Raw genomic sequence first — 26,133 nt, 5'->3', positions numbered from 1 at the left:
TGGATGGAATGAAGAAGGAAGTGAATTGGTAGCTTGCAAAATGGACAGACGGCAGCATGACAATTCCGATCTTCACTGCCAACCACTAATTTTACACTAATACACCAAATTCACTATGCAAAACAGAACACACTGTATTTCATGAAATAAACATACAAAGCAACCATAGTACACAAACTTGAACAAGAAGTATTAAGGAACTCCTGTGATACCATGCACAACTTGCTATATGACCCTGATAGGATTGACCTGGGGATTAAGTAAATGACCTCAGTCAAGTGACCAACCTGGATCCAATTATCGTCAAGCACTCTTGATGATACTGGTTTTCCACCCCATGTGACTGCCTGAACTTCCCCTAATGCACACAAAGCATCACACAGACTAGCGAGGGGCAGGCCTGACGTAACTATGTCATTCAAACCTCATGACTGCTTCAATGTAATCATGATCAATCAAAGGAGTTGAATCGTGGCTCTCTGGATGGTAACCTAGGAGGGCGCTGTAACTGCATTGCTGCTCGTGCAGTGGAGGGCCGAGCCAAACAACTGCATTGCTGCTCGTGCAGTGGAGGGCCGAGCCAAACGAGACAGTCGATAGGCTAGGTTAGGGGGTGTATTTATGGATGACCGAATAACAGGCTGATGACGATCAATATTCTTTGGTTCTGGCTTGGAGTTTTCTGGATTTATCCTATTAAAAAAAAAAATCATGGTCATGGTTAGTGGTTTGCAATAATTCATGACACAGATCTTAGGTAATGTCTGTGTAGGAAGGTCAAACTTACTTGAACTTTCTCGTTCCAACAACAGGTCCAGAGAATGGTCTGTTCTCTGCTGGTACGATTGGAGGTGGTGAGTATTGCATCACAGCTGGGCTTGTCTGTCCAGAATCACTGGCTTCCATGTCATCATCCATGGATAAATGCATGTCTTGTAGGCGTTGGTCCAAGCCTTGGTTGTCTTCAAAGGAACGCACTCGGACTCTTCTTGATCTGAAATCATCTAGGAAGGTAAATGAAGATGAGAAACTGGGATCGCTGGAGAGCAAATAGCAGGTGTTAGGATCCTCCATATGACCCTTCCACGAGGGTCTGACTGGAAGAAGAGTGACCAGCCACTGGTCCCTTTGGCAATATGACCATTTCTACATGTACCTGCCATCATGCCTGTTTGCAACAGACTACATGGAACCATAGTGGCAACAGTAAGCTCTGTCAGAGAGTGCACTGCCACCTGACCCAGCAGACTTTATAGTTTACTTTATAATTCATGGAAGTTTACGTACACACGTGTACTTGTAGTACTACTGGAAGTGCTTGTTCTAGGTATGTTCGTTTCTACATTTCCCTTCTCGTGTATTTCATGTGTCTGTTTACTCTTACTTCCAATTATTTATGAGGTGCCTCAGCACAAATTTATCTGTGAAAAAGAAAAGGCAATGACATTACAGTCGACCGTGTCTATTCTACGTACTTGCTGTTTTTGGCCGGACTGTGGCTCGGCTCTTTGGTGCTTGTGGAATTTTAGGAGATGGCGCTAGCGGTGGAGTGGGTTCACGATCCATTCCTCCTGATGCTAAGGACTCTGGGTAATCTGATGTTGGTGATGGGGAAGCAAGTCTGTAGTCCTCATCATATCCTAGATTGTTGAAGTAATCTTGAGTAGAGTCATCGTCATCGCTGTGATGTATTTTTAGGACTTGGGGTTCTGATTCCTTGATGCGAGCCAGTATTTTTCTGGTTAATATATCAACCAAATATATAATTAGCTACTGAATTTATTCACTCAGCATGAAACAGTCCTGTCCGTACTTTCTCCTCTCCCCCTTTTGTTACAATCTGATCAGAGAAGACACTTGCAAGCCCATTTCACCCAGCTTTAAAAAATTATACACTTATGCACTAACATCAAGTTGAAGTATTTCTCCTTATTGACTTACGCTTCGTGTTGTTGCTTCCACTCCTGTCAGCTCTGCAAAAATATCCTCCTTACTTTTGCCATCCTCCTCCTCTTCTAAGACATAAGAATGGTCTGGTTGATGCTGGAACATCGAGAAGATACTTGCAGGTTGGTATGGTGGTGTCGTGTCCTACCAGAAAGAAAAATAAGAAGTCAAATGGGTGTTTTCGGGCTGTTCCTTACAGTACATCGCCACAACTAATTTCAATTTTTCCCTTAACAAGTTGCTTACCTTGTAGGACATTATTGTAAAAACCATTTTAAATTTGTGGTAAGGATATCAATATTAACCCTCCTATGCAAAGATATATTCCTGACACAGTTGTCCTATCGGTCAAAATCAGTCAAATTTCCTATATGTGTCTGTATACTGGGGCAAATCAAGTGGAAGGAATTTTTGACTGTTTTGACGGTTACAGCAGGAGGGGTAATGGAATACTGTGATATCACCACTGATACAAACACTTGATTAAGTCATTATGATAACTCAAATTGTTTTATTCCATATTACCTTGTTTCTTCTCCGTCTCTTTCGCAGAGCTCTGACTGGGTTACCACATATGACTCCTCCACTACCGTGTGTAAGATCACTAGCATCTTCCTGCGTTGGATGAATGTCTGAACCTGAATCAAAGTTAAATATAAGCACTGATTTCACACTCGGACTTTCCCAACACTCCATCACCTTTGTCGAACAAAACCCAAGACTTGATATCTATTCGTTCTGTATCTCACTCATAGTTTTCTAGTTGCCCCTGTTTATCTCACCCACGGCCTTCTAGTACCACCTTACCATTCTCTATCTTACCTCCTGTATCTGGTCTCTCTCCTTGGGCAGTCCCTGGTCTTGTACCTGAGGCAGTACCTGGTCTAGTACCTAAGCTACTCCCAGGCCTGGCTCCAGAAGAACTTGGTCGAGCTGATCCTGGTCTAGCCGATCCTGGTCTAGCCGATCCTGGTCTAGCTGATCCTGGTCTAGCTGATCCTGGTCTAGCTGATCCCGGTCTGGTGGATCCTGGTCGCCGGTTGGATGCAGAGGATGGTCGAGCAGTTCCTGGTCTACCATCTGTATTTGCATGAAGAAGAAAAAAAACACCACTTTGTAATCTAAACATAGCAACGTCAGTCTAGACAACTACTACCCAATAATGGAACAGTTAAAGAATGAAATCCCGAAACTGTTTATGCTACATACCTAATGTGAAATAGATTTCTGGCATGTAGGCAGCTTTGTTTAACCAAAAATATTACGATCAACACAACACTGCCAACTCTAGTTTATGTAATTTGTATGACCACATCACAACAGTATGAATGCATGTGGCACATGTTAATCACTTCAACGCAATCCCCTGCATTTGGCTTCATTTATTCTTTTTCCTTAGATTTTGAAGACTGATTATCTAACTTACAAATTAAGTTTCAATTGTCTGTCAGTGTGGCAGTCAAGACCTCTTTTAAGATCAACACAAGACCTCTGAATGCAATCACAAGCTAGGTAAGTGAAGTCCAACAAAGGCATTCCTTCACCGTTCACCTTTTATCTTTGGCTTGTCTTACATCTTAGTCTTGTGATATTGCCAACTACAATGCAGTTGCTTTGAGTATCTTCTTCAACATTAAAGCAAAAATCATCATTCAAATCAATGGTTTCCGAAGTTAGTACTTACCTTCAACCTCCAGCTTCTCATTTGACCCTTGATCTTTGATAGCTTCATTAACAAGAAGCCATTCCATGCTAATGTTTGCTGATGTTCTACCAAGGCTAGAGGGTACAACTGACAGTGGATCATCATCAAGTATTGTGAGTTGGGGAATGGCCTTAGAGGTGGCAGCTCGGTAGTCAAATTCACCCTCTTCATCCTGTAAGAAAATATGTATTAATTAAATGAAAACTGACTGGCAAGCAGCAAACAACATGTGTTATGTAATGTGTATAGATTAAAAAATTAATGTCAATCTCATAACTTCGACAGTTAGCTTACCTTATTATAGTCTACACACGGTGCTTGACAAACAGGGTTGCCTTCTAATGTCAGGGTGGTTAGTTTAGGACATAAACTCAAGAACTCAACTTGAGACATGTCATCAATGTTGTTCCTGCACATGACATCAGACAATAAAAGACAGCTATTGTTAATATTTCTGGAAATCAATATTGGCTGCAAAGAATTGTATCCAAGTTCTAAAAGGGCTAATTACCTCAAGACATTGTACATACCCTTCTAGATCTAGTAACTGTAGACTTTCCAGCATACTGCAAGGGCTGAGATCTGAAATGGTATTATACGCCAAGTACAACTCCTGCAAATTGAAGACGGGAGAGAAATGACAATTAACCAAAGTACGCTACAGCAATTTAATAGAACTTTTTCTGCTTTTGTACAATGTAAAAAAGAATTTACCAAGGTTCTGTACAGTACTGTAGAATTACATGGCAAGTTTACAGTTGGGTAGTGATTGTCACTGATAAAAACTTGTCAAATTCTGAAACACATTCCCCAACATTTTCACTGCACTTTGATTTCTTCTGTGATTGCATAGATGGTGAGTACACTTAACTTCAAGCTCTACCAAAATATTTCTTTGAATAGCAACATAATTATCGTCTTCCACTAGGTCAAGAAGGAAATCCTTGTACTTATTAACTGTAATATTGTTATATAAGATCACAACTCATCAGACACACCTGAAGGGAAGACATAGAACCCATTCCATCCAGATCACACAGTGAACATCTAGGCATCCAGAGGACGGATAAGTTTTCTAGTGATGTACCAAGATCACGAACTGTTGCAATGATGCTATTACTTAGTTTTAAGTACTTCAGATTTGGAACCATAGTTCCTGATGGGTGGAAGAGAAGAAAAGGTATTGTTACAAGGTCTGATCAGTTGATTACAATGAGGGACTTTGGGAAATTCCAAAGTTTAAAAGTTAAAAGCAGAATAACTTCCATGACTCAGAAGTATACAAACAGCATGTGGATACAACATCAGGTATTATTTACTGGTTGGGTTATTAATCATCCTGATTAATCCTCACCGAAATTTCCAAGACTAGTTTCCGTCGTATCAACTCTCATCTCAAGATATTTGACATCATCCAGATCATCTACACCTGTCATTTCTTTCTGTGATTAAAAAAGGAGATTTGGAAAGTTGACCGGGATGATTTTTTAACCCTTACCTTAAACAATACCAATATTCAAACTTTTTCAAGTGCGGCCAACAAGTAGGATTTTGAAGTGTCATACATCACACATCTCTTACTTCCTGCTCTAGCTGATGTATTCAGTTGGACTTACCATTTTTGCTGAAGACAGATAGTCCTCCAGCAAGAATTCTGTATCTTCAACAGGTATCGGCTGAGGGTTGACAGTTGCACTTCCAAAATCTGTGATATGTACTGATGCCATTATATTGATCTCTACAAAATGGATCTTGAAAATAAGGCCTGGAAAGGGAACAGATAAAATTCAACAAAGGGGTTAACTACATGTAAATTATGCAGGTGATGAGAGCATTTCATGTAAAGAATATCCTAAGAGAGTAAACATACGGTACATCAATCTCCGCACATAGAAATGGTCCTACACTCTGACGACAAACTGCATGTATTCAAATGCTTGGTATGTACTGTACATGTACAACAAACTTCTCTAATTGTGAATTAAATGTAGAATGGTGATTGAATAAAGATGGAAATATCAATAGATTGTTGAAAACACCAACCAGTTTCACAGTAATCAACCAATCATGCCCAACATACAAATGTAGCAGAGTTTGTTAGAGCATGGAGAGAAAATTAACCTTTTTGAAGTATAATGGTATGTTTTCTGGCATTCGGTTTCACTTCTTTTTTTTGTTAAAATGCCAGCATGGAACCAATATAACATTTACTAAATTCAGCCATTGTGATCGAGTGAGCCAGTAGCCTAGTGGTTATGCTGCATGGTTCAAGAACAAGAACCCTAGTTTCAAGACCCAATGGGGGCATTTTGTTTAGTTCTGCCCCCCCCAAAAGGTTGCGAGATTATCTTTTTATTTGTTAAAACTGATTTTTTCAGTACACTGCAGGATATTCTTTTTTTCTTTTTGTGACTTGTGGCTCAGGATGGTTTTTAAGAAAAAAATGTCTGAAACTGTTTTGCATGTAGGTAGCTCACTGCACAGGTTCAGTTGCAGTGAAGCAGTCAAATACATCTGTTAGGCATGATCAGTTGATCAGTGTAATTGCCCAAACATTCTACACAATTGGTCGACTTTGCATGAAATCTACAAATTAACTTCGCCCTGTTTAAAATAATCATTTCAAGTAACTGATTGGCTGATGGCGGAATTGACAAATCGTGTAGTACACGTAAGATTGTCTGATCATGCAAAATTGAGCAACCATCAGCGTGATCAATGATCATGAATATTGATCAATCACCCCAACACATCCACCATGTCCACTGCCTAACCTTTTTTGATTTGTAGAAGTTCTTTGCATCTCTCACATATATATTAACCCTCCTTCTGCTGTAACCGTCAAAAATTCCTTCCACTTGATTTGCCCCACTACACAGACCTACATGGGAAATAACATAGTAACTGGGCACTAAGCCTTGGCCTATAAAATGTTACATCATTTAATCGTTATTCATTAAGTTGATTAACATGATTAAAGACATTGATATTTATCTGGGCATGCTGGGATTACAAATAAGAACTCAGTATTTTAGTATGATTAGTGGGCCTATCATCTCATCATCATTTTGTGAATGTCATACTCATTCATTGACGTGAACATGTGAAACACATTCCTGACTATGAAAGTGAACATGGTGAGGTGGCAAATCGGCAATCCTTACGTGCAGGATATCCTCTCCTGCCATGCTTACAAAAAAAAATCCTTCGAGGGCCTACATCATGTCATATCATGCATGTACATGTAGGATAACCGATATGTTACTGATACTGGGCTTGATCGCTGCTCAATATAGGCAGAGCTGTGATCTACGTTAATGATTAACACCTGAATGAATGGAACCTGTTATAAAGTGTTAGGCCTAACACTAAACTGCTACTAGCTAGAGCAAGCGTTGCGTTGCCAGGAACGCTCCATCCACTTCTCTGCTACTGTTTCCGGTAATAGGGCCCAACAACTGCATTCAGTTCCAACTTTGAACAATTTATTTGACATAACATAGCCCATAGGTCCAACTGCTTTATATAAACATTGATGACTCACAAGATTATCGACTCAAGAGTGAAAAATCCAAGAGTATTTGGACTGGTTTCTGCCAAAGTCCCAACAACAAAGACGCCATTTTGCTTCTCAACATCGATTGTTTGCAGTTAGTTGCATTACTCCAGTGGCAGGAAGCACATACCACTTTTCACCATCTAAAGCAATGGAGAATAAATCGAAGACAACATTGAAGTTGTCTGAGAAAAGAAACGATGCAGATCTTAAGCACAACGTACATACCTCATAAATCCTCATCCTGTAACTCTGGGTTGTGCAGACTTTTATAACCTTCATCAAGTACATTGTATTTCCATAAAACACCCCTTGAGAGGAATTGGAATCGCTTGGCACTGTGACCTTTAAAATGACGTCAGTTGCAAGCAAAATGGCGACCACTGCAGAGCTGACGCTTGAAAGAGGTAAAAGAATTGCCTATTTTTCTGTCATTTTCCCATCGACTCTCATTCTTTGAGTGTATTGTGTTTAAGTGATGTATCAAGTCAAGACCATGGCTAGTTTTATGTGATATTGTTGTCGTGAAAAATATTTATTCAACATTATTAGACACAAGTGCGTTTCTCATGTCTACGTCCACGACGTCTCAATGCTGCATTACAAACAAATCACTATTCACTCTCACAGACACAGACTGACCACGGTCACTTTATATTCAATGCACGCGGCAACTTCTGGCAGGCCTGAGGCAGTGGTTGGATATGTTCCATTAAAGATATTAGTAGGGCCTATCATTCCACAGGTTCAGTAGAGGTGCAGACCACAACTCAGGGACTGTCCCTGAATGTGGAGAAGTCCCATAATTGGGACAAAATCAGTCCCCCCAAACAGAGAATGGATGGGTACAATTTTTTTTCAAGTGGGCTTGGAGATCCTACCATTGTCCTGGGAATTCTTTTATTGCCATAATTAGATTCAGCAGAAAAAAAGCACCCTAGGCTGCCATTAAAAATCCTACTGTTCTAGGATTATGAGCAAGAGTATGCAATTTGGCATAGGCCTAAAGTAAAGGGCGAGGTTCATAAAAACAATTTAGATATCTTAATTAAATGAATGGAAAATGTTGGAGAAAAAAATGCTAATGCTATTGTTGACCCAAGGCCACTTGGGAAAAATGTCTCCTTTTAAGGAGATATATATGCAACCATACGTATGAAGCCAAACCACGGTAGTTGTGTTTGTATTGCGCATGCCCAATGTGTATTAGAATTGCGTTGCAGCCGTTCATCGTTATATCAACAGTGAAAACACCATCAATTTTTGTGAATTGCGGTTGTCAAGTGGTTACGGCATAATGGTTTGTGATGCATGGGGAGTGGGTTCGAATTCCGGGTCGAAATTGTGGGCAGGGAGGTTTTTTTTTAAAGGAAAATAAAGCCTGGATGTTATAGGAGCCTAATGTCACACGTGAAGTTTTTATGGTTGGTTGAATATCTAGATGTCATGCATTGTGCATGGTTGTTAACCGTGGTTTGGTTTCATACGTGTGACTGCATATGTAGCTCCTATTAAGGGGACATCCTCTCTTTTCAGGGACTGGTGTTGTCCCCAAATAAAGGGAATTCTCCAAATCCAGGGACAGCCCTGAGTTGTGATCTGTGCCTCTTCTGTCATTCTGAAATGATATCTCCAATCTTCTGTAGCCTACATATATTAGGCCTAATGAGAGTCCAGTTTTGCAGAATTTTGAATATGGGCCTAACTAGTGAAGTTTAACAGGACTAAATTACATAGTAAACTACATAAGTCAGGCTAAATGTCACATTTTTAAAAGATATTTTGTAGGCGTAGTCCAACTAAGAAACTGGGGATAATCCTACAGATTGTCTTTTTGAACACTTGGACATGGACGCGTAGGGTCAATAGTAGAGTCCTCAGGAATGTCACAGACAGAATTGTTGTATATAAACTGGCCGTACAAAGTTTAAACTTTGTGGCTGCATCCATGTTTGTGTACAGACCTACGTGGATGGAAAAACTTGAAATTTTATGCTGCTTTTGTACAGGTATTTGCATTGGCGTCTGTATTCCAAAAGTTGTGTCAACAAAGGCAGTACCTTTAAAAACTAAATGCATCATTAGTAAACGAGTGTTGAGGTTGGATGAATGTAAGCAACACAAACACATCCCTTTTTGCTTACATGTGTAAGTGCTGCAGAGACTTAATTAAATGACAGAAAATTGGCTGCTCACTATTTTTATTTGCTGTTATTGCATGTTACATTCAGAGTACATAATTTGAATTTCATTCCAAACAATTTTATCATGTTCACAAATACATGCTTGAAGTCATTGTGTCTGTGTCCATGAGGCTTTAAAGGTTTTCTATGCAGGGAATGAGAAGTTAGTGCTCTAGTAATTTAATATAAAATTAGGTTGATTGAGACCGTATATCATTGCTTGTATCAAAAATTAAATGGACACACCTTGCCTAGTGAAATCTTCAGATTTCATCTCCACACTACCATGACTAAGGGACAGGACGCCCAAGATACAACTAAACATACTAAAGTAGGGATTCCACAGTACCACGACTAAGGGTCAGGATGCCCAAGATATAACTAAACAAACTAGGGATCAAAGATGAAACTGATGCCACTTTATTGAACTGTTTGATGTCCAGAACAAGAGAGACTCACAGTATTTTGGTTTGGTGATTATACTTTTCTGTGGGAGGCACTTACAAAAGCCAGATGCGTATTTCATACATGTACATGGCTTTCTTTAGATTCATCATGAACTAGACTGCTGTGCACACTGGCAAGACTGATAAAAGTTTCCTCTCCAAGGTCATTATGATATAAATAATGCACTGACACATTAGAAATGCTCTTTAGTTGAAAGCTACATACATTGTAACTGTTGTTGCACTGTTTGCATGTATTGCCATTAAAATGTTAAAGTAGCCTTAAGCTGTTTTTCTATAGCATGCACTGTTAATGTAGGGGTGTACATCACACGGGGTCACCGCTAACACAGTGCAGAGCATTGTGGGTAAATATTTGCCAGGTCTGTGAGCTCGCTCAATGTATTACAGAAACAGAGGTTATGGATTCCATATTTTTCTTTATCTTCCTCATTGCTGAAAAGATTTTAACTACACTTTATTCATTCATTAGAAATTTATCAAAATAGCCAATGATTTTAAATACTGTACATGTACATGTACATAACGCCAAAAGACACATGATCTGTGATTCTTAGTGAGAAGATAAATTACCACACTTATTGTTCCAAGGCCATGTTTTATTCATATAGCCAACACTTTGCCCATGCCAAAGCATTTCCATTGGCGAACCAAAAATTTAAATAATGTTTCGCTAACAGGAAGTGATAATCTCCAATCACAGTGCAAAGCCTTCAGCCCTTCCCAGCAGCTGTTTGGGCACTGAGCGAGAAGCGAGTAGCAGCTACTGTGTTGGCATTTAGATTTTGCTTCCATATTAATTAGGAACTACATGTATGCGCTCTCTCAACCGTTGTTATGATGCCAGTTACGCTGCAGCATACATGTAACCATTGAAGTACATGTTTAGACAATCTTAGCTGCAGTTGACATTAACAAATGGAGTTTGACATATATGTCCGTGTGCAGTCAGACAGGTGGTTATCATGACCTAATGGTGTGGCATCCTAATCCCATTTGAAGCTTGGACTGGGATTACTGTATTTTGCTATCTCTAGTACTGCTTCCTGAGTCTGATGATGGACAGGAACCATCTGTTCCTGTTCATCATTCGTATATTGTTCCCTTGGGAGTTCCTGGATTACTCTGAATCCATGCACTCAAGTGCATGGTACAATTGTAAAATTCTCGTATGCTGTACAGCACTTGCAAAATGTACATGTATGTTGGATATTGAAAAGATAGCCAAGTAGAGCCTGTCAGAGTCAGACCATGGTAGTTTGAAGTTCGACCCACTTGACTTTAAGTCTGATGATCAGGGATTTCCTCTTTGTCAATTCGCTCTAGAATTCTCATGGATTCAACCAATTTTTGCTTTATGATGTATCAAACAGCTGAGTGGCTCATCAATGTACAAAATAAACGAACACTGATACTTCCATCCTCTAGATTCTGATCTCGATGTGATGGTTTCTGTCAAACTGTCAGTTGATAAAGCCATCAGCTCCGGGGATATCTAAGACAAATTTAGCACCTTTACTGAATACAAGGAAACAAGCCAGAGAAGAGTTAGGAACTGAATTGACCTGTTTTAGGAGGCATTGATTCAGTGCCTGGTTGTCAGTGGAGGGACTAACTGATCTGCTTCTAATCGCCACAACAGAGATGTGGAAACTGTCTAACCATTGGTTCATCAAATGGACAGCATCCACATGTCTTTGTTATAATGCAAGAGTTGTTCAGACTCTGTGAGTTGTACACATACATGTACAAGGAGAGTCTTCAGTCATCCTCACTAGTCATCAAGGCCTAGAGGAGGTTGAGGGCCTCTGTCCTGTATTGTGTTTAAGTCAAGCTGTGAACAAAGGGATCTTCAGTAAGAAACAACACTGATATTTGGAATGACCACCATGCTGACAACTTGCCCTCCTTCCTGTTTTGCAGATGTCTCCAGGGCAATCGAATTACTGCAACATCTTCAACAAAGTAAGTATATACAGTTATTGATTTGTTTTTTCCTATTGTAGGAAATTTGTCTGTTCTGAAGAATGTCCTCCATTGCTTTTTTCAGTCGGTGGCTGGCATTAAATCTCAATGTGGTAACAATCAATTCAAATTGTTGTAGACGTAAATGTATTTTTTTGGTTTTCAAGTGCAGCGATGAGAAAGGAATTGTTTATTCAATATTCATCTGATTTCAGTCAAGTATATTGAGAAGACTGAAGGGGAAATCAAGCTCAGTTCACAGTGAAGGGTCGGTAGCTCCCTGCATCATAAGAATGAAGCATGATAAGTTATAAAAATGAGCACAATATACAATCAAACTGTTTTAAACAAATTTGCGTTTATGGGAAATCAGTGATGAAATAGGTTTGCTTGATTGAGATGAAATGCTATGCAGACAGTGTGTAAAGTTCCCTCTTTTTATTGTTCACTGCCACCAAGAAAGTAATTTCGAGCATCCTATAGATCTAATGTACTGTTGCCCCACCCTGTGACCCTTAATACCTTCTTAGGAAGATGGCTTTTACGCTTAGCATTGTAATCTCATAACTCTATATCCTCTGTGGTTATGATACATCCAGTCCTAGTGGTTGGATCTCTGGTAAGGTTTGAAAGATTATTAATGTCCTGAGTAGGATTGTTCCTAATTGGTGATTATGGAGGGGTGTGTACACTTTGATCTACACGCACATGTCAGATTTACACAGAGAATCATAGTTGATGGACACTGTAGAATTCCAGCCTGTTAAATTTTGTTTATGTTAAATGTACATGTACAAGCAGTTCTGGATTTTTTGCATCAGAAACTTGGGTTCCAACCCACTAAATTTTTAATGGTTATGTTATTACAGATAACCGAGATATCCCCCCTCAGAAGTTAATTGCCTTACAAAAGGTCCTTGAAAGTGAATTCTTCACAGCAGTCAGAGAGGTGTATGAACATGTGTATGAGACAGTAGATATCCAAGGTGATCCAGAGATCAGAGCTAATGCAACAGCTAAAGTAAGTACATGTAGTAGATTACAGTTGGTTTTAGGTTTGACATTTATTCTGGAAGTTTGTAGAATCCACTTGAAATCAAATGTAGTTGTCATTTATGACTAAATTTTCTTTCTTTGATATGTCCCTTCTTAGGCTACAGTTGCTGCATTTGCAGCAAGTGAAGGGCCACGAGCCCCATCCTCGTGTCGTTGAACTCCCTAAGACTGATGAAGGATTAGGCTTTAATGTAATGGGAGGTAGAGAACAGAATTCACCATCTACATCTCACGTATCATCCCCTGGGGGTGTGGCTGACCGACATAGAGGACTTAAGAGAGGGGACCAACTTCTTTCTGTGAATGGAATTGTAAGATTTTTCATAAGTGAAAGATAAATTTGTGTTCTGGGTAAAATTTTTAAACAAGCATGACTTTGAAAAGTACTTAAAAGTTCAATTGATATATATTATATTGCAAACTTGGAAGATTGGAAGCGTGTTGTACAGTATTCCATGCAAGTTGAGCATTAGGTTATTGGAAGCCTTGATTTAAGTCATGACATTTTTTTTGGTTTGCTTTAGTCTGTAGAAGGAGAACAACATGAGAAGGCAGTCGAGCTGCTAAAATCAGCCAAGGATCGAGTGAAATTGGTTGTTAGATACACACCCAAGGTGCTGGAAGAAATGGAAGCCAGATTTGACAGACAGAGGGCAGCACGTAGGCACAATGCTAACCAGATGAGGTTCGTTTGAAAAGTGAGTAATTGAGAGGAAAAATTCTATTGTTGATCATGAGAGATGTTGGAAGTCCTTTAAAGACTTTGGGCACTTTATATTGTATATTTCATTCATCTTTACGAATGCCTGTTTTGGTATTCAAAAAGGTTGTTACTGGCACCACATCAGATGAACAATATACACTGGAATTATAAGCTTTAAGTGAATGAAGATACATAATGTGGCTTAGTACTTCTGTTAGCAACCAAACTCAAAATTACTTCCTGCTTGGTGATTTTCGTAACAAATTTTAGGAACTGCTGATTTATGAAAATGTCTGGCTACACATTATCTTTTTTTTCTCTTCCTTCTCCAGTATTTAGAGAGTTGCATCCAGATTAGTCATAGTCTCCTTAATCTACAAGCCATTTAGACTCCCATGTGTAAGAATTCTTGGTTGTCATGTATGCCATTTTAATCTGCATTTATTCTTTCATTCCACATACCAGTCACAGAAGGTATCGTGGAAGTTGAACAGGTCTTGATTTTTGCTTTGTCTTTTATTGCAAAACCTGAATATAAAGAATTAGGCAGAGTGCATGGAAGGACTCCAAACCTGCTTGGTATGTGTAAACAGTTGAACCTCGTTAATGAGACTTTACAGATTACCTTGTGTGTAATTAGGAACCTTGGAATAGTAGGAATGAAAACAATGAAGAACAAACGATGGGGACCCTCAATTTGTCCCTTGTTCTAAAGCAGAAATGTTGCATTCGCAGTGCTCTTATTGACGAGGCTCAACTGCATCAGGAAAGCTACTTGGTATGCTGTCACAGTCTTTACACACATATTATAAAAGTGTTATTTCCTAAGTAATTGTGGAGGCTGCTCATAGTTCAATTGTCAGGTTTTTCATTTCTGTATGGATATCTGTCTGTTGTGTCTTTGTGAAACTGTTTTTTCAGACTTAACCACATAATAGACAATGACAGTGGTGACAATTGAGCCCGTTCCCCTTAAATTCAGCGCAGTTACTGACGGTATTCAGGATGTATGTCGTTGTAGATAGTAAAGTTATGTAGGTCAATGAGATCTGACTGCCTTGTCTGGTTTTACATGTAATTAGATAAACTTGAATACTGGGCAAAACAAAATTGTTTGTTTTTCCACACACAAGATGGCAACTCCACCATGAGACAACACTTTCATTTTGTCATTTTCAAATGGAGGAAATTGTTAAAATAATTTTTCAACGAAATACTTCCGACATTACTGTAAAGAACGTCTCTGCTTTACATTTTGAAAGTTCAGAGAGAAAAAAAAAAACAAGTACAAAAATCAGTGTCTTGGCTTCTCCCTTGTTGGAGTATAACTGTTAATTAATTAGTTAATTTGATTAACAAGTTGTAGGCATGGTTTTGTATAGTTCATACCAGTGGGATTTGTCAAATTACGACGTGTACCATATGTTCTGTATTTGCAAGTTAGTGACCTGATGCTTGCTTTATTTATTTGTATTGCAACAATTGGCAAACATTAATTTGGGTGAATTGGCAAGAAAGTACTTTTTTACACACCCCTAAGAAAGGATCAGCATGAAAGTAACTACTTTACTCAGTAAGACGTATCTGAGGCACCCAAATAACTCAAGAGTCTTATGCTGTAAAAGTGCAGGAACTTTTTTTTCCAATGGAAACTCTTATTGTAGTGATACGTGTAAATGGAATGAAAGTTGTCCAGTTGCTCTGCATTTTGGTGTTCTTAAGTTTGTGTTTTTAACTAATTGATCTGTGTTTGTGTAGTGTTAACCATTGTACAAGACATGTATTAATTAATAAACTCTATGACCAAATAAGGGTGATCAGAAATGAGTACTTTGTGGTTGTGTACTACGCGTAATTAGCTATTATTTCACACTTTTTAATTCAACTCTTTTGGATCATTTGCTGGAGAAACATGTCCACTGTAGCAGCAAGATTAAATCACACTTTCCAAACTTTGTATCCTTGTGGAGACATGGCTTTATTCTCCAGTACTAATACGGTCATGTGTGAAACAATGTTTTCAAAATGCTCCCATTTCAACATGAATCACTTTCCTGGGCTGAAATTTCGACAAAATGTCCCTTAAAGGAAACATTTCAATTTGTGACAAATTCTTATGCATTAAAAAATTCTCCTTTTTGAGCGATTTCCAAATACCAGTTTTGTGAAATCCTTGTGAAGACCTATTCAACCAATTCTCTTGGGTCTCCACAAGGCACCATATTTCGAAATACACACACGATGACTATGCATGCACATTCGAAGTCTTACAACACACACATTTTTTCAATTGAAATGACTTTTATTAACTTGGTACACTGTACCTCCTGGCTGTATGCAACTTGCATTTTACACACTTTGCTTGAAGTATTTTATAGCCATGCCTGACGCATTGTTACATAGGCAAGCATAGTTTACATGTAATTATACACAGTCACTGATGATTTGTGTAATTCTCTGTGAGTAAAATGTGATAATTGCTGAGGATAACTTAATCCTATTAATTCAATCTTGTACCTACAGTGTAGTTCAGCAAGTCAGAATGAGTCATCTTGGTCAGGTGACCAGTTCTTTTAATCATTTATGTAATATTTCAACACTCAATAGCTATTTGTCCCGCCCCCTATTGTGGATGAGTGCCTCCTCCCCCTTTGGGTAAATACATTTACCCTTGCTATACAGCAAAACATTGTAGAAATTCACCAATATTTACAGGTGGAACTTAAACAAAAAATTGACCTATGTTAAAATTTGCATAATTTTTAAACACCTTATTAAATGTCACCCAGGGCTACTTTAGTGAAAAAGGAACTAAAAAAAAAGACACGCTTGATCTCAAATTGATGGCATGATATTTTATCTTAAATGTTAGTTAAGTACAAACAAGCTAATTGTTTTTTCAAGCCAACTAATAGATGCCACGTGGTCAATTGTATAACTCAGAGCCGATAGCTGACTAGCACAGAGCTCCATGATACTATTGCAAACAAGCTCAGATCATGAGTGCTATTAACAGAGTATGTGAAGTTTGCTGCACATGCATGTAGACCATGGAACCTTGCACATGCATGTAAGACCTCTCTGCTTCAAGCTTTGGTCTGCAGACATGAAACAGGACTACGGAAATTTGATGAAGTTTTTATCAGACCGGTATTGGCATGCATGTCCTTATTATAATTCATACAATACATGTACACTCTACAAGTATCGTGGGTCACATGTACGTATATAAACACTGTACTAACTTCTCACTCCAAACTCCCCTGTGTACTGGATGGGATGTGCTAAAATTTCAGGCCAGTGCACTCTGAAAATATTGTAAAGCAATCAAAAAGTTTAAATTTTTCCTAAATTCTGTTCCATCAGTGCAACACAATATTTGTAGAAATGTTAACTATGGTCATGTACATGTATGCAAGTCTGGCTGTTTACTGCTGAACAGTACATCCAGCATCGAAGCCACAAACTTGAGGAGTTGACAATCAATCAACTACTACATATCAGTGCTAGTGCAGGCTCACTGCTGGGAAACAGCATAGGTCAAGTCACATGTTGGAAACTTGGTTTTGCCTCAGTGGCATTTCAAAGAAAGTTAAAAATATTTTCCATGCAGTTGGGAGAACTTTAGAGAGCTTGTAGAAAATGAGAAAACTGCCAAAAAAAGGGCATTGTCATGGTAAAGCTGAATCTATGAAAATAAATTTGGTTTGCAATATTGCAGACTTGTTAGATGTATTGAAAAAAAAAAGGTTGGCACTGTTCACGATAAACCAAATTTTTTTTTCTACAGTAGAACAAACTGCATGGGACACAGAAGGGGAATTCCCTTGCCTGTACATAGGCAAATAGACATGTGTGGAAATGCAATCATGGAATTGTATACATGTATAACAAACTACTGTAGGCTGCTTAAATGTCTTCTACATGGCAAGTTACATTACATGTAGTGAATATGAGAAAACGCAGTGTTGCGTAATTGCTTCATGTACTTACACTGTGGAGATGTACATGTATGTTAAGAGAGATTACAATTTACATGCATGAAGGGTGTAGCTAGAGTATTGCAATCCAGCTCAAGATGATCACCAGAGCTAAAAGTAGGTCCTAGTTGTCACCTGCCATCACATTTTGGAATATGCACAATTTATTCCAAGATTATATGTTTTCAGTACTACATGCACACAAACATTTGAAATATTTTCCCTTTGACAAAGCCACATTGTTCCTTCTTGCAAGCTGTAATAAAGTCAAAAATAATTACTGAAGTTCTTAAACTTACAACTTTTATGGAAATTTAAAGAGAAACAAATAGTACCACACAAACTTTGGAAAATCATATAATAACTTCAATCAACTGAAATTACACAAACAAAAATAAATGGCTTCAGAATTCTACCGGTACTTCCATCCTAAATGTCAGTTTTAACTCTTAGTTTACATGCGCACCATGATTCAATGTACAATGGGACACATTATGTATTTGCTGTTAATGAAATTAATTTTCCCAATTTATGTCTGTTTATGAACTCTAACCTTAATTATGATACTATCATTCTTAATGTATGCTCCACTTGCCAGCATTTCTAGGGGTGCAAATTCCATGTATCCAAATCCCTTATGGTTACGGTTTGTTCGAGGCCGAAGGAATGCCGCTAGTTCTGGTTTGGCCACAAGAGTTTCACTGATTGGCTTTCGCTTTGACGTGTCATCATTCTGATCTAGAATTGACAGAGTGATGGTGCCTGTGAAAGGCCAGTCAAGAATATCATCGAATTCACCTTTCATGAAGTGAACAAAGAGAGAGATATGTTGGCTATGCCCACTATCTGGGGAGTTAAAATTAACTCGCAAACACAATTTATAGCCATAGAAACCTGTATAAAATCCCTGACTATGTCGCACACTAGTCTCACCCTTAGAAGCGTCTTGCAAAAGTCCAGAGTATCCTTCAAGTCTCCAATAGAATTCACCACCACAAAGTCTAGACTCTAACTTGACTAGTGAATCTGTTACTTCCTTTATTTTACGCTCGGAACTTAGATGAAGTTCAATCATTTCTTGCTTCTGCAGTGCTGCTCGCTGTTCCTGCACCTTCATTTTATCCTTCAAAGCTTGCACTTCCCCAGATAATTTCTGTATGGTTCTTCCAGCATCAAATTCTTGATAATCAGATTCCACTGAAGGAAATCGGCGAAATTGTACGTTAAGGTCTCCAGTTGAATAACGGTGATCTGCAGCTAGGATTCTTGAATTGACAGAAGTATTTCTGGATTCAGCACAAGGGTATCTGGGTTCAGCTGAGGGGAATCTGTGAACAACATGAGGTTTTTCACTTTGATGGGGAACGCTCGTAGACGTCTTGAGATGAGGTTGTGGAATCTTGTCTTGATCCAATGTCTTGGCTGCATGCTTCTCAATATCTGTAGCCCCAGCCTTGAATGTTGGTGCATAGCTTACTTCGGATGTTGTGGGAAGAGGCAACGGGCTAAAGACTGATGTGTCTGAGGATGAACTGGTACCCACACCACTGGTGCCTGAATGTGCAATGCGTTGGTTGACTTTTGGACTTGTATTTGGTGGATAAACTGAATATTCATGCTGTTCAAACATAGATAGGTCTGGTACCTCATGCTCTTGGGGTGATGAGGAATGCTTACGTCTATCTTGCATCCCTTCTAATCTGAAGGCCATTAACTCCATATGTTTCTCCATTGATGATGACAGATGATTTGCCATCAATTCACGCTCCATCTGTAATCACATACATGTAGCAAGAACAGATTTGAAAGCAACATACTCACTGGTGAAAACAAGCAGGTAAGTACTGCTTTAAAATGAGAATAGAATGGGGTAAAGTTCACAGACTACAAACAGACGTGGTTGGTTTCCACCTACCTTTTCAGTGCAGCCAATCGCATGGAACCGACACAAGACCACCATCTTTGGACAGATATTCTTAAGATGTACCATAAGTCTCTCTCGTATCATAGCGTCTCTGCAGTACTCACAGCTAATAGTCACCTTTGGACATGTATCTAGATGTACCTGGGACATCAAGTAACAAATATGGTCAGTTGGTTTTAAGAATTAAAGGAAAAAGGCGTCCAGAAGAACAATGCAATGGTTTACCCAGGCAGGTTTGGAAAGAATTGATCCTCCTGCCAGCTTATCTGCTCTTGAGAGTTATATCACAGGCATTGAAAGCATGATCACATCATAATAATACAGTCGAACTCGTTAATAAGAGCATTGTTATAAAAGATTCTGCTTATAACAAGGAAGTATTTAGGTCTCAGTCCTTTATTCCTGGTAACACAAGTTCCTATTATAACAAGGTTATTTGCCACGTCCAAAGGACCTAGTCCTTATTGACAAGGTTCGACTGTATACTTACTTAATGAATCACAGATGTTCATTTTGAGAGAAATGCTGAGCTGTTGGTAAATTCATTACATTGAATTGCCTGAGACAGAAATAATGCATGTATCTTTATTTCACTGGGTAGAGAGTTAGGATGACACTAGGAATATACATCTGAAAAGTGTAGATGTGTGTCTACCCCCGATAACTCAAATAGTCCACCGCAGCATTTTAGCGGTACCAGTCCTCTAGCTGCGTAATTACACACCCACATCTGTGCATGTACTGTTTGTACAACACAAATCAAATTGCTTCAGATACAAGTACCTGCTTGTGATCCAAAGGTATAAGAGTGTCACAGAATTCACAGTTGACTGGTCGCTTGGAACAATCTTTCTTGATGTGGTTGTCAATATGTCGACGCTGTAACATTTCACCACAGTGATTTGGACAAGGCTGAAGACCATAGGGACACATCTCTTGATGAGTCTAAATGTGGATAAAGGAAGCAAACTTAATTAACAGTGGAGTGGAATGAAATATTGATTTGTTATGTCTTTCACTTGCTGTGCTGCTTCAGTGAAATGTACAAGTACAGTGAATTGCTAAATGTAGAATAGTGGCCTAGAAGGCCAGCATTTGTTTCAAATGCATGAAATGTAAAAACAGCAATTTTACTACAGGTGAAGGAGTTTAATATCTGATGGAAACTTTTTCAAATTTAGTGAAAAATCTTTTAAAAATGCCTCTTTTATATGACAGGTGGACATCTATTTTGAGGCTGTAAGAAATTTAATTTTACTTTTCAAGGAAAACTGTTTTGCTAGGAAAATGACTGAATTCACAAGAATGCCTCTCTAAATGAACTGGGCAGCCGTTTGGTAAAAATGTCTGCTATTGTTTATTACTATACCTCATAAATATTCATCTGGCAGCTGCAGTATTTCATTGGTTCAATTTACAATGTTTGTGATTATGCAGTATTTAGATAAACTGAAACAATTTCAATTCAATGTTAAGGAAACAATTAGAATAGAAAGTTAACTTTCTGTGCTGTCCTGGGACAACTCAAAGGCTGAGATCCAAGTGTGTGATAGTTCTTTTCTGGTTCTGCATGTGAAAAAATAGTAAAACTTATCACATGGTTGACTTCCTGGAACTGACTGATGAAATGCCACAGCTGCCTGATGAATATTGATGAGGTAAAGCAATTTGTGTTAGGGGCCATCCATAATGTACGTACGCAAAAAATTCTATTTTTTCAGACCCCCACTTCGTGCATGTGTACTTTATGAACAGCCCCTATCACCACAGATTCAAAATCATAAACTCATTGGTTTGTTGCCCAATTGTGTCTTCTGGTTGCTTCATTAACCTCATCTGACAAATGGGAATTTCCCCCAATAAACCATGATACTGATATATCACTGTGGCTGGCTTTTCAACACTTCTACTTTCTGTAAGAAATGTGGTATTTGTACTTTATGCGTCATGTTGTCTTTCAATTTCTCTCCCATTTTGTGATTTTCATCTGAATAATCATGGAGTTATATCATCTGCTTCACTTATCAGTTAGCAATATGTTATGTTCCTCAGCAGTGTATGCTTCACCTACTAGTACCGGTATCTACAAGCTTTAGTCCATTTATTTATTTACGGCTGTTTGTTCAGTGATTTATTGACTTCGGTGTGTGTTTATTCATGTAGGGTGGGGCAATCTCACCTCCATATTTCGGAGTTCTATAATCTCTTCACAGTCTGGATGAGGACAGTGGGCCATCAAATCCATGATTTCCCTCCTTACACAAAGGTCAGGAAACATCTAAAAAGCAACAATTATGAAAAGAAGTGTTCAATGAGCATACACTTTTATCTACTTGTGTAATGTTCCTTGAAATGATTTGCCAAACTTCCAAGAAAATATAATCTGCTATAGATTTATAATAAAACAATGAATACTATTTTGGTGGTCATGCACCTGTAGATATACTAATGTGCAAATGTTTGGCAACCTTTACTTTCTTTTGTTCTAAAACTTTACTTTCATTTCCCTAAACACCGCTGTCCATTTTATGGTGTATTCCTTTTGAAAGTTGTCCAATACAATCCGCTTCAATGAACTGCATCGCACAGAGACTCTTGACCAATAGGGATGGAGTAAACTGTCTCGTATCCAGGTGCAAGCGCATAATGTACAGTGTAAGCAGTGGCATTATCAAATATTAATACATATTCAAGTTGCATGTTGTTGAATAGGGAGACTGTCTGAGGTAGTATACCTGTTTGACCAGTGTAAAAGTAAGTTTCTACACATAAAAAGTAAAAGCACCATAAAATCCCTAAGGGATTCTGTTCCCAATGGTTCCCTCCCTCCGAATTTTTCAGTCCCTGAAAATCTAGTGACCATCAGAAATGGCAAGGTCAGCACCAGGATACTGGCAGCCATTATGCGAAGCGTAGACAAACCTTGTACACATACAAATACTTGGAACAATAAATGCCTGTTTGACAATAGAGAAGGGAATTCCCTGGCCAAAGGGAGAAACCCTTCCCGTTACAATGAACGCATAAAAAGGAAGAAGTCTAATTCAATATGTGCAACCATGTAAGACAAAATACCAGGTTGCAAAATCTTCCAAACAATAGGACTCAGGTGTAATGAACATTCTCCAGTGATACAGAGTAAAATTATACATGTACACTGTACATTCAAATGTTAATAAAAACAACATCCTTACACATGGATACTACATACATGTACATCACTCTTGGTGAGATCCTCTTGATCTCTTAGAAAGTCCCTAGTTTTCCCTTTGTCCTCGGTCAGGATGCAAATTTGCAAGAGGTGCATACCTCTGCAGCACCTCAGACATCTACAAGTTCATGTACATGTACATGTAGGCCTATGCATGTTTGAAACATCAACATAATTATATGACTCTTCTTTATGAAAGATTGTCGTTTACCAAAATTGCATAATCCGAGTCGTATTTGCACGGAGAAGTTGATCTGATAAATTTATGTATTTTGCAGAATCCATACTTGTCTCTGCTGGCACTCAACACTGAAAACATCTCCAATTTTGTCCACTGAACATATTTCACATGGTACATCCTACGGGCAAACCTTATGCGCCAGTTTATCAATGTGCATGAGATAAGAACTCATTAGTTAACATGATGGCATTATGAATATTCAATCATGAAAATATGTATTCTCACCTTTTGCAATGGTAATTGGTCTACAGGACACCGGTTCCCTGCATCCCTGCAACAGAATACATATCATTAACTGTTGAAATGATGAACTCACAAATTAATTTCTTCAGTATCCCAAGGAATAAAAAGAAAAATGAAGGGTAAGAATTTGTGTACAGTTACAATGTACAAAAGTATAAACATGCCCATGCATGTAAGAACTTGACAACAGGCACTTGAGGAACTTCTCACTTACCTTCTAAAACCTGAACGCTACCAACATACTGCAGGTTGCAACAATATCTTTTGTTTTTAATGTCAGAAATTGTGTGCTTTCAGCAACTGATAGAGAACAAACTTTCTGAAGTACTCCTAGAAGTACCTGTACGAAGCATAGCCTAGAAACATCGTTGATTTTTGTGGGAAAGTGGAAGCCATTCAGGAAACCAGATAGTTGGGTGTCTGCTGTTAACCAATCACAATTGCAGGAATGATAGAGGAGGGAAAGGGTTCAGGCTGATTTCATCCCTGCTTTATGTCTTCAGAGGAAATGACTCACTACTAGGGTTCAACCTTGTCAAAAAAAAACTAAGTCTTCTTACTTTGAGGCTTTTGTAAGGTGTTGATCTGTAAGGAAAGCATTGGGTGCAATTTTGCACTGGTTCATTGAAACTTTTACTGAGGCTCAAATTGCATACCTACAAAGCAAAGAGTTAAATAATTCATAAATAATACCGAAATGATGGTGAGGAGGTTGAGAACAACACACAAACAGGTGTTTCAATAAAGAAAGCAAATGCATAAATTTGATTGTTTATTTAAATGTAATAAGTCAGTCCAAAATCAATTTGTAGCTTTCTTGGAAATTATTTTGCATTAAAAACTGAAGGCAAACTACGTCAAACAGAATGAAAGTGAAACAGATTATTACACAATTAGGAATCATTCTTGGCAAAAAGGAAAGTGGATTTTTATGAATGAACATGTGATTTTTTATTTCCTTTATTGGCTAACATCCACTTTATTTGATTCATTTCAGCAATGTCAATGGGGTCATTTTCCTGAAAAAGACTTGACTGCAATGGTCGAGAGTTGAGACTGTAACACATTTATGAAAAATCTGAGTACGGACAGAACTACATGTAAGATATACATGTATAGTGTACATGTTTATTCACAGCAAAAAAAACTACAAACATATGCACATTGATAAGTTTCATTGGAGATGTCGCTTTTTTGAACAGTTTGGTCACCAATGTTTTCACTGAATCCTTGAAGTTCATATATTTTGTTGATATGTACTTACCTTAATGATCGCATAATGCATGCACGACAAAACCGATGACCACATTCTGTTTGTACTGGTTCACGCAAACACATGAGGCAAATAGGACACTCATACTTCTGTTCCAACTGAGGTTCAAACCTCAAGTCATAACCTTCTGTGCTGTCGTTAACGCTAACATATGAATCCAGTGTTGGACCTGGTATGGGGTGTACAGTTGCACCTGGTGGGGGACGAGGTAGGTCCTCTTCTAGGGCCAGTTCTTTCTCACTTTTTTCTTCCATTGTTCAGTTTCTTCCTCTTCAGAGGGTCAAGGTGACTAATATTGAAGCAATGTGATGCCCAGTGCCTGTGGAAAATACATGTACATGTACATGTATATATTCAAAGAAATACCTGTACATGTGAAGTTACTGTATGCGTGTGAACATTGCTTCAACAAATCTAATGTATGATTATGAAGTCAGAGCAACACAACCTTTGTCTAGTATACCCAGATGGGTAGCTGCCATCCAGTCAAAGGGGCTAGAATGTAGAGCATATACATGTACACATGTACACTGAAACAACATGATGTTGGGGCAGAGCATTATGCTAAGTTTTTAAATGGGGGCCAAGCGCCCAGCAGAAGCAGCTATCCAAGTAGACCATCTTTCCTTTGCCTATGCTTAGTCAAAACTGTAAATATAAAAGTGGAATAGATACCAGTGCAAACATGCATGCATTTCAAATGAGTCACTTTGATGATTCATACACTGGCAGTCACAGCATGCACAGAGCACAAATGAACCTGTCACTGCCTGTGAAATAACATTGCGGAATATATGCAAGGATAATCCACAGCTGTCAGGTTGTAATTAAATCATTAAACCTTGCTTTATGTACAAATAAAACTGGTATCTGCACACTGGTCATATTCATGTTTGTCAATTAATAGTCAAATGTACATGTAATTACAAGTACAATGTACCAATCATTGACCATATGCATGGCATGATCCTGCCCAATCATCCTATAATTTCCCATAAAGTAACCACTCAACATAGCCTACCTCGGTTATGTCCATCTCGAAGTGTTCCCTCGCCATCCTTACAACAGATATTCAGAGCAACAAAATAATAACTGCCATTTCCTAATACAAATCAGTACACACGTAGGCCAACGTTCGATTAACTCTACTGCATGTCGGCCTACATGTATATCCGGGTCATCTAGTCGAATGATAATGATCGCCACAAGGTCATTCTGTGTTCTCACCCACAGCACGACAGCAGCAAACTTTAGAACCTTTTCCTGAATGATCACCCACAGCTAAAATGTCAAATTCCACTTCATCGCGGCCTACAGTATTACCAGTCACTGATATGACAACTTATCGTGCATTTAGAAACAGCACAAAACTGTCGACGTAAAATGCCAACTGCAATGTCTAAGCCGGGGAAACCCCCCACGTGTACAGGTTCGAAGGGAAACCCCCGGCAAATGAGGGCGCGATCTCACACGTGATGTAACCATAGAGCTCTACGATATAACTACGGACATGTGGATGGTCGGAAATAACTCGTACTCTTAATTTCAGTAAAGCTGATCGAGACTAGCAGCTCAGACTGCCATTTCCCACCACTCATGTATTGTAAATAAAACTAAATTAACTAAAAGCACATGCTTGTCAGCACATGCTTGTAGGTATACGAATGGGGGAGGCGGAA

General features: G+C 38.6%; 1 protein-coding gene and 2 pseudogenes across 4 annotated transcripts; 1 reads left to right on the top strand and 2 right to left on the bottom strand.

The window, feature by feature from the left end:
• Positions 1–491: 491 nt before the first annotated feature.
• LOC147795792 (uncharacterized) lies at positions 492–7,307 on the bottom strand (annotated as a pseudogene). Its single transcript, XR_015423562.1, has 14 exons — positions 7,197–7,307; positions 6,475–6,533; positions 5,269–5,417; positions 5,007–5,094; positions 4,651–4,808; positions 4,183–4,265; positions 3,947–4,061; positions 3,632–3,824; positions 2,770–3,027; positions 2,473–2,585; positions 1,942–2,091; positions 1,476–1,738; positions 788–1,004; positions 492–693 (listed from the first exon to the last, which is right to left on the bottom strand). The product of XR_015423562.1 is annotated as an uncharacterized LOC147795792 (transcript).
• Positions 7,308–7,490: 183 nt separating this feature from the next.
• LOC147795791 (protein lin-7 homolog C-like) lies at positions 7,491–13,574 on the top strand (annotated as a pseudogene). The gene is made up of 5 exons (XR_015423561.1): positions 7,491–7,615; positions 11,782–11,823; positions 12,693–12,844; positions 12,977–13,190; positions 13,404–13,574. The product of XR_015423561.1 is annotated as a protein lin-7 homolog C-like (transcript).
• A 2,289-nt stretch (positions 13,575–15,863) lies between these two features.
• LOC110975424 (TNF receptor-associated factor 6-like) lies at positions 15,864–25,908 on the bottom strand. 2 transcript variants are annotated; one of them, XM_022227915.2, is made up of 7 exons: positions 25,476–25,908; positions 24,446–24,773; positions 23,164–23,209; positions 21,666–21,764; positions 20,270–20,431; positions 19,478–19,627; positions 15,864–19,333 (listed from the first exon to the last, which is right to left on the bottom strand). In XM_022227915.2, the coding sequence occupies exons 2-7, from the start codon at positions 24,706–24,708 to the stop codon at positions 18,092–18,094; spliced, it is 1,962 nt and encodes a 653-aa protein (XP_022083607.2). In that variant the 5' UTR covers positions 24,709–24,773; positions 25,476–25,908; the 3' UTR covers positions 15,864–18,091. The 2 variants fall into 2 exon arrangements, with proteins under 2 accessions (XP_022083607.2, XP_022083608.2); XM_022227916.2 differs by lacking the exons at positions 24,446–24,773; positions 25,476–25,908 and adding an exon at positions 23,396–24,439.
• Between the last annotated feature and the right edge of the window lie 225 nt (positions 25,909–26,133).

This window comes from Acanthaster planci, linkage group LG20 (assembly GCF_054643075.1).
Source record: "Acanthaster planci isolate LZ-2023a linkage group LG20, COTS_SCS, whole genome shotgun sequence".
In the NCBI taxonomy this organism is placed as follows: domain Eukaryota; kingdom Metazoa; phylum Echinodermata; class Asteroidea; order Valvatida; family Acanthasteridae; genus Acanthaster; species Acanthaster planci.
Note: the sequence above shows the minus strand (reverse complement) of the source record. Positions and strands in the feature narration are given on the sequence as shown.

Coding starts and splice junctions, on each gene's coding strand:
- LOC110975424 (XM_022227915.2), bottom strand. CDS start 24,708: ATGGAAGAAAAAAGTGAGAAAGAACTGGCCCTAGAAGAGGACCTACCT. Junction 20,432..21,665: donor TAGAACTCCGAAATATGGAG/GTGAGATTGCCC, acceptor ATCCACATTTAG/ACTCATCAAGAGATGTGTCC. Junction 19,628..20,269: donor TACCTTTGGATCACAAGCAG/GTACTTGTATCT, acceptor TTGATGTCCCAG/GTACATCTAGATACATGTCC.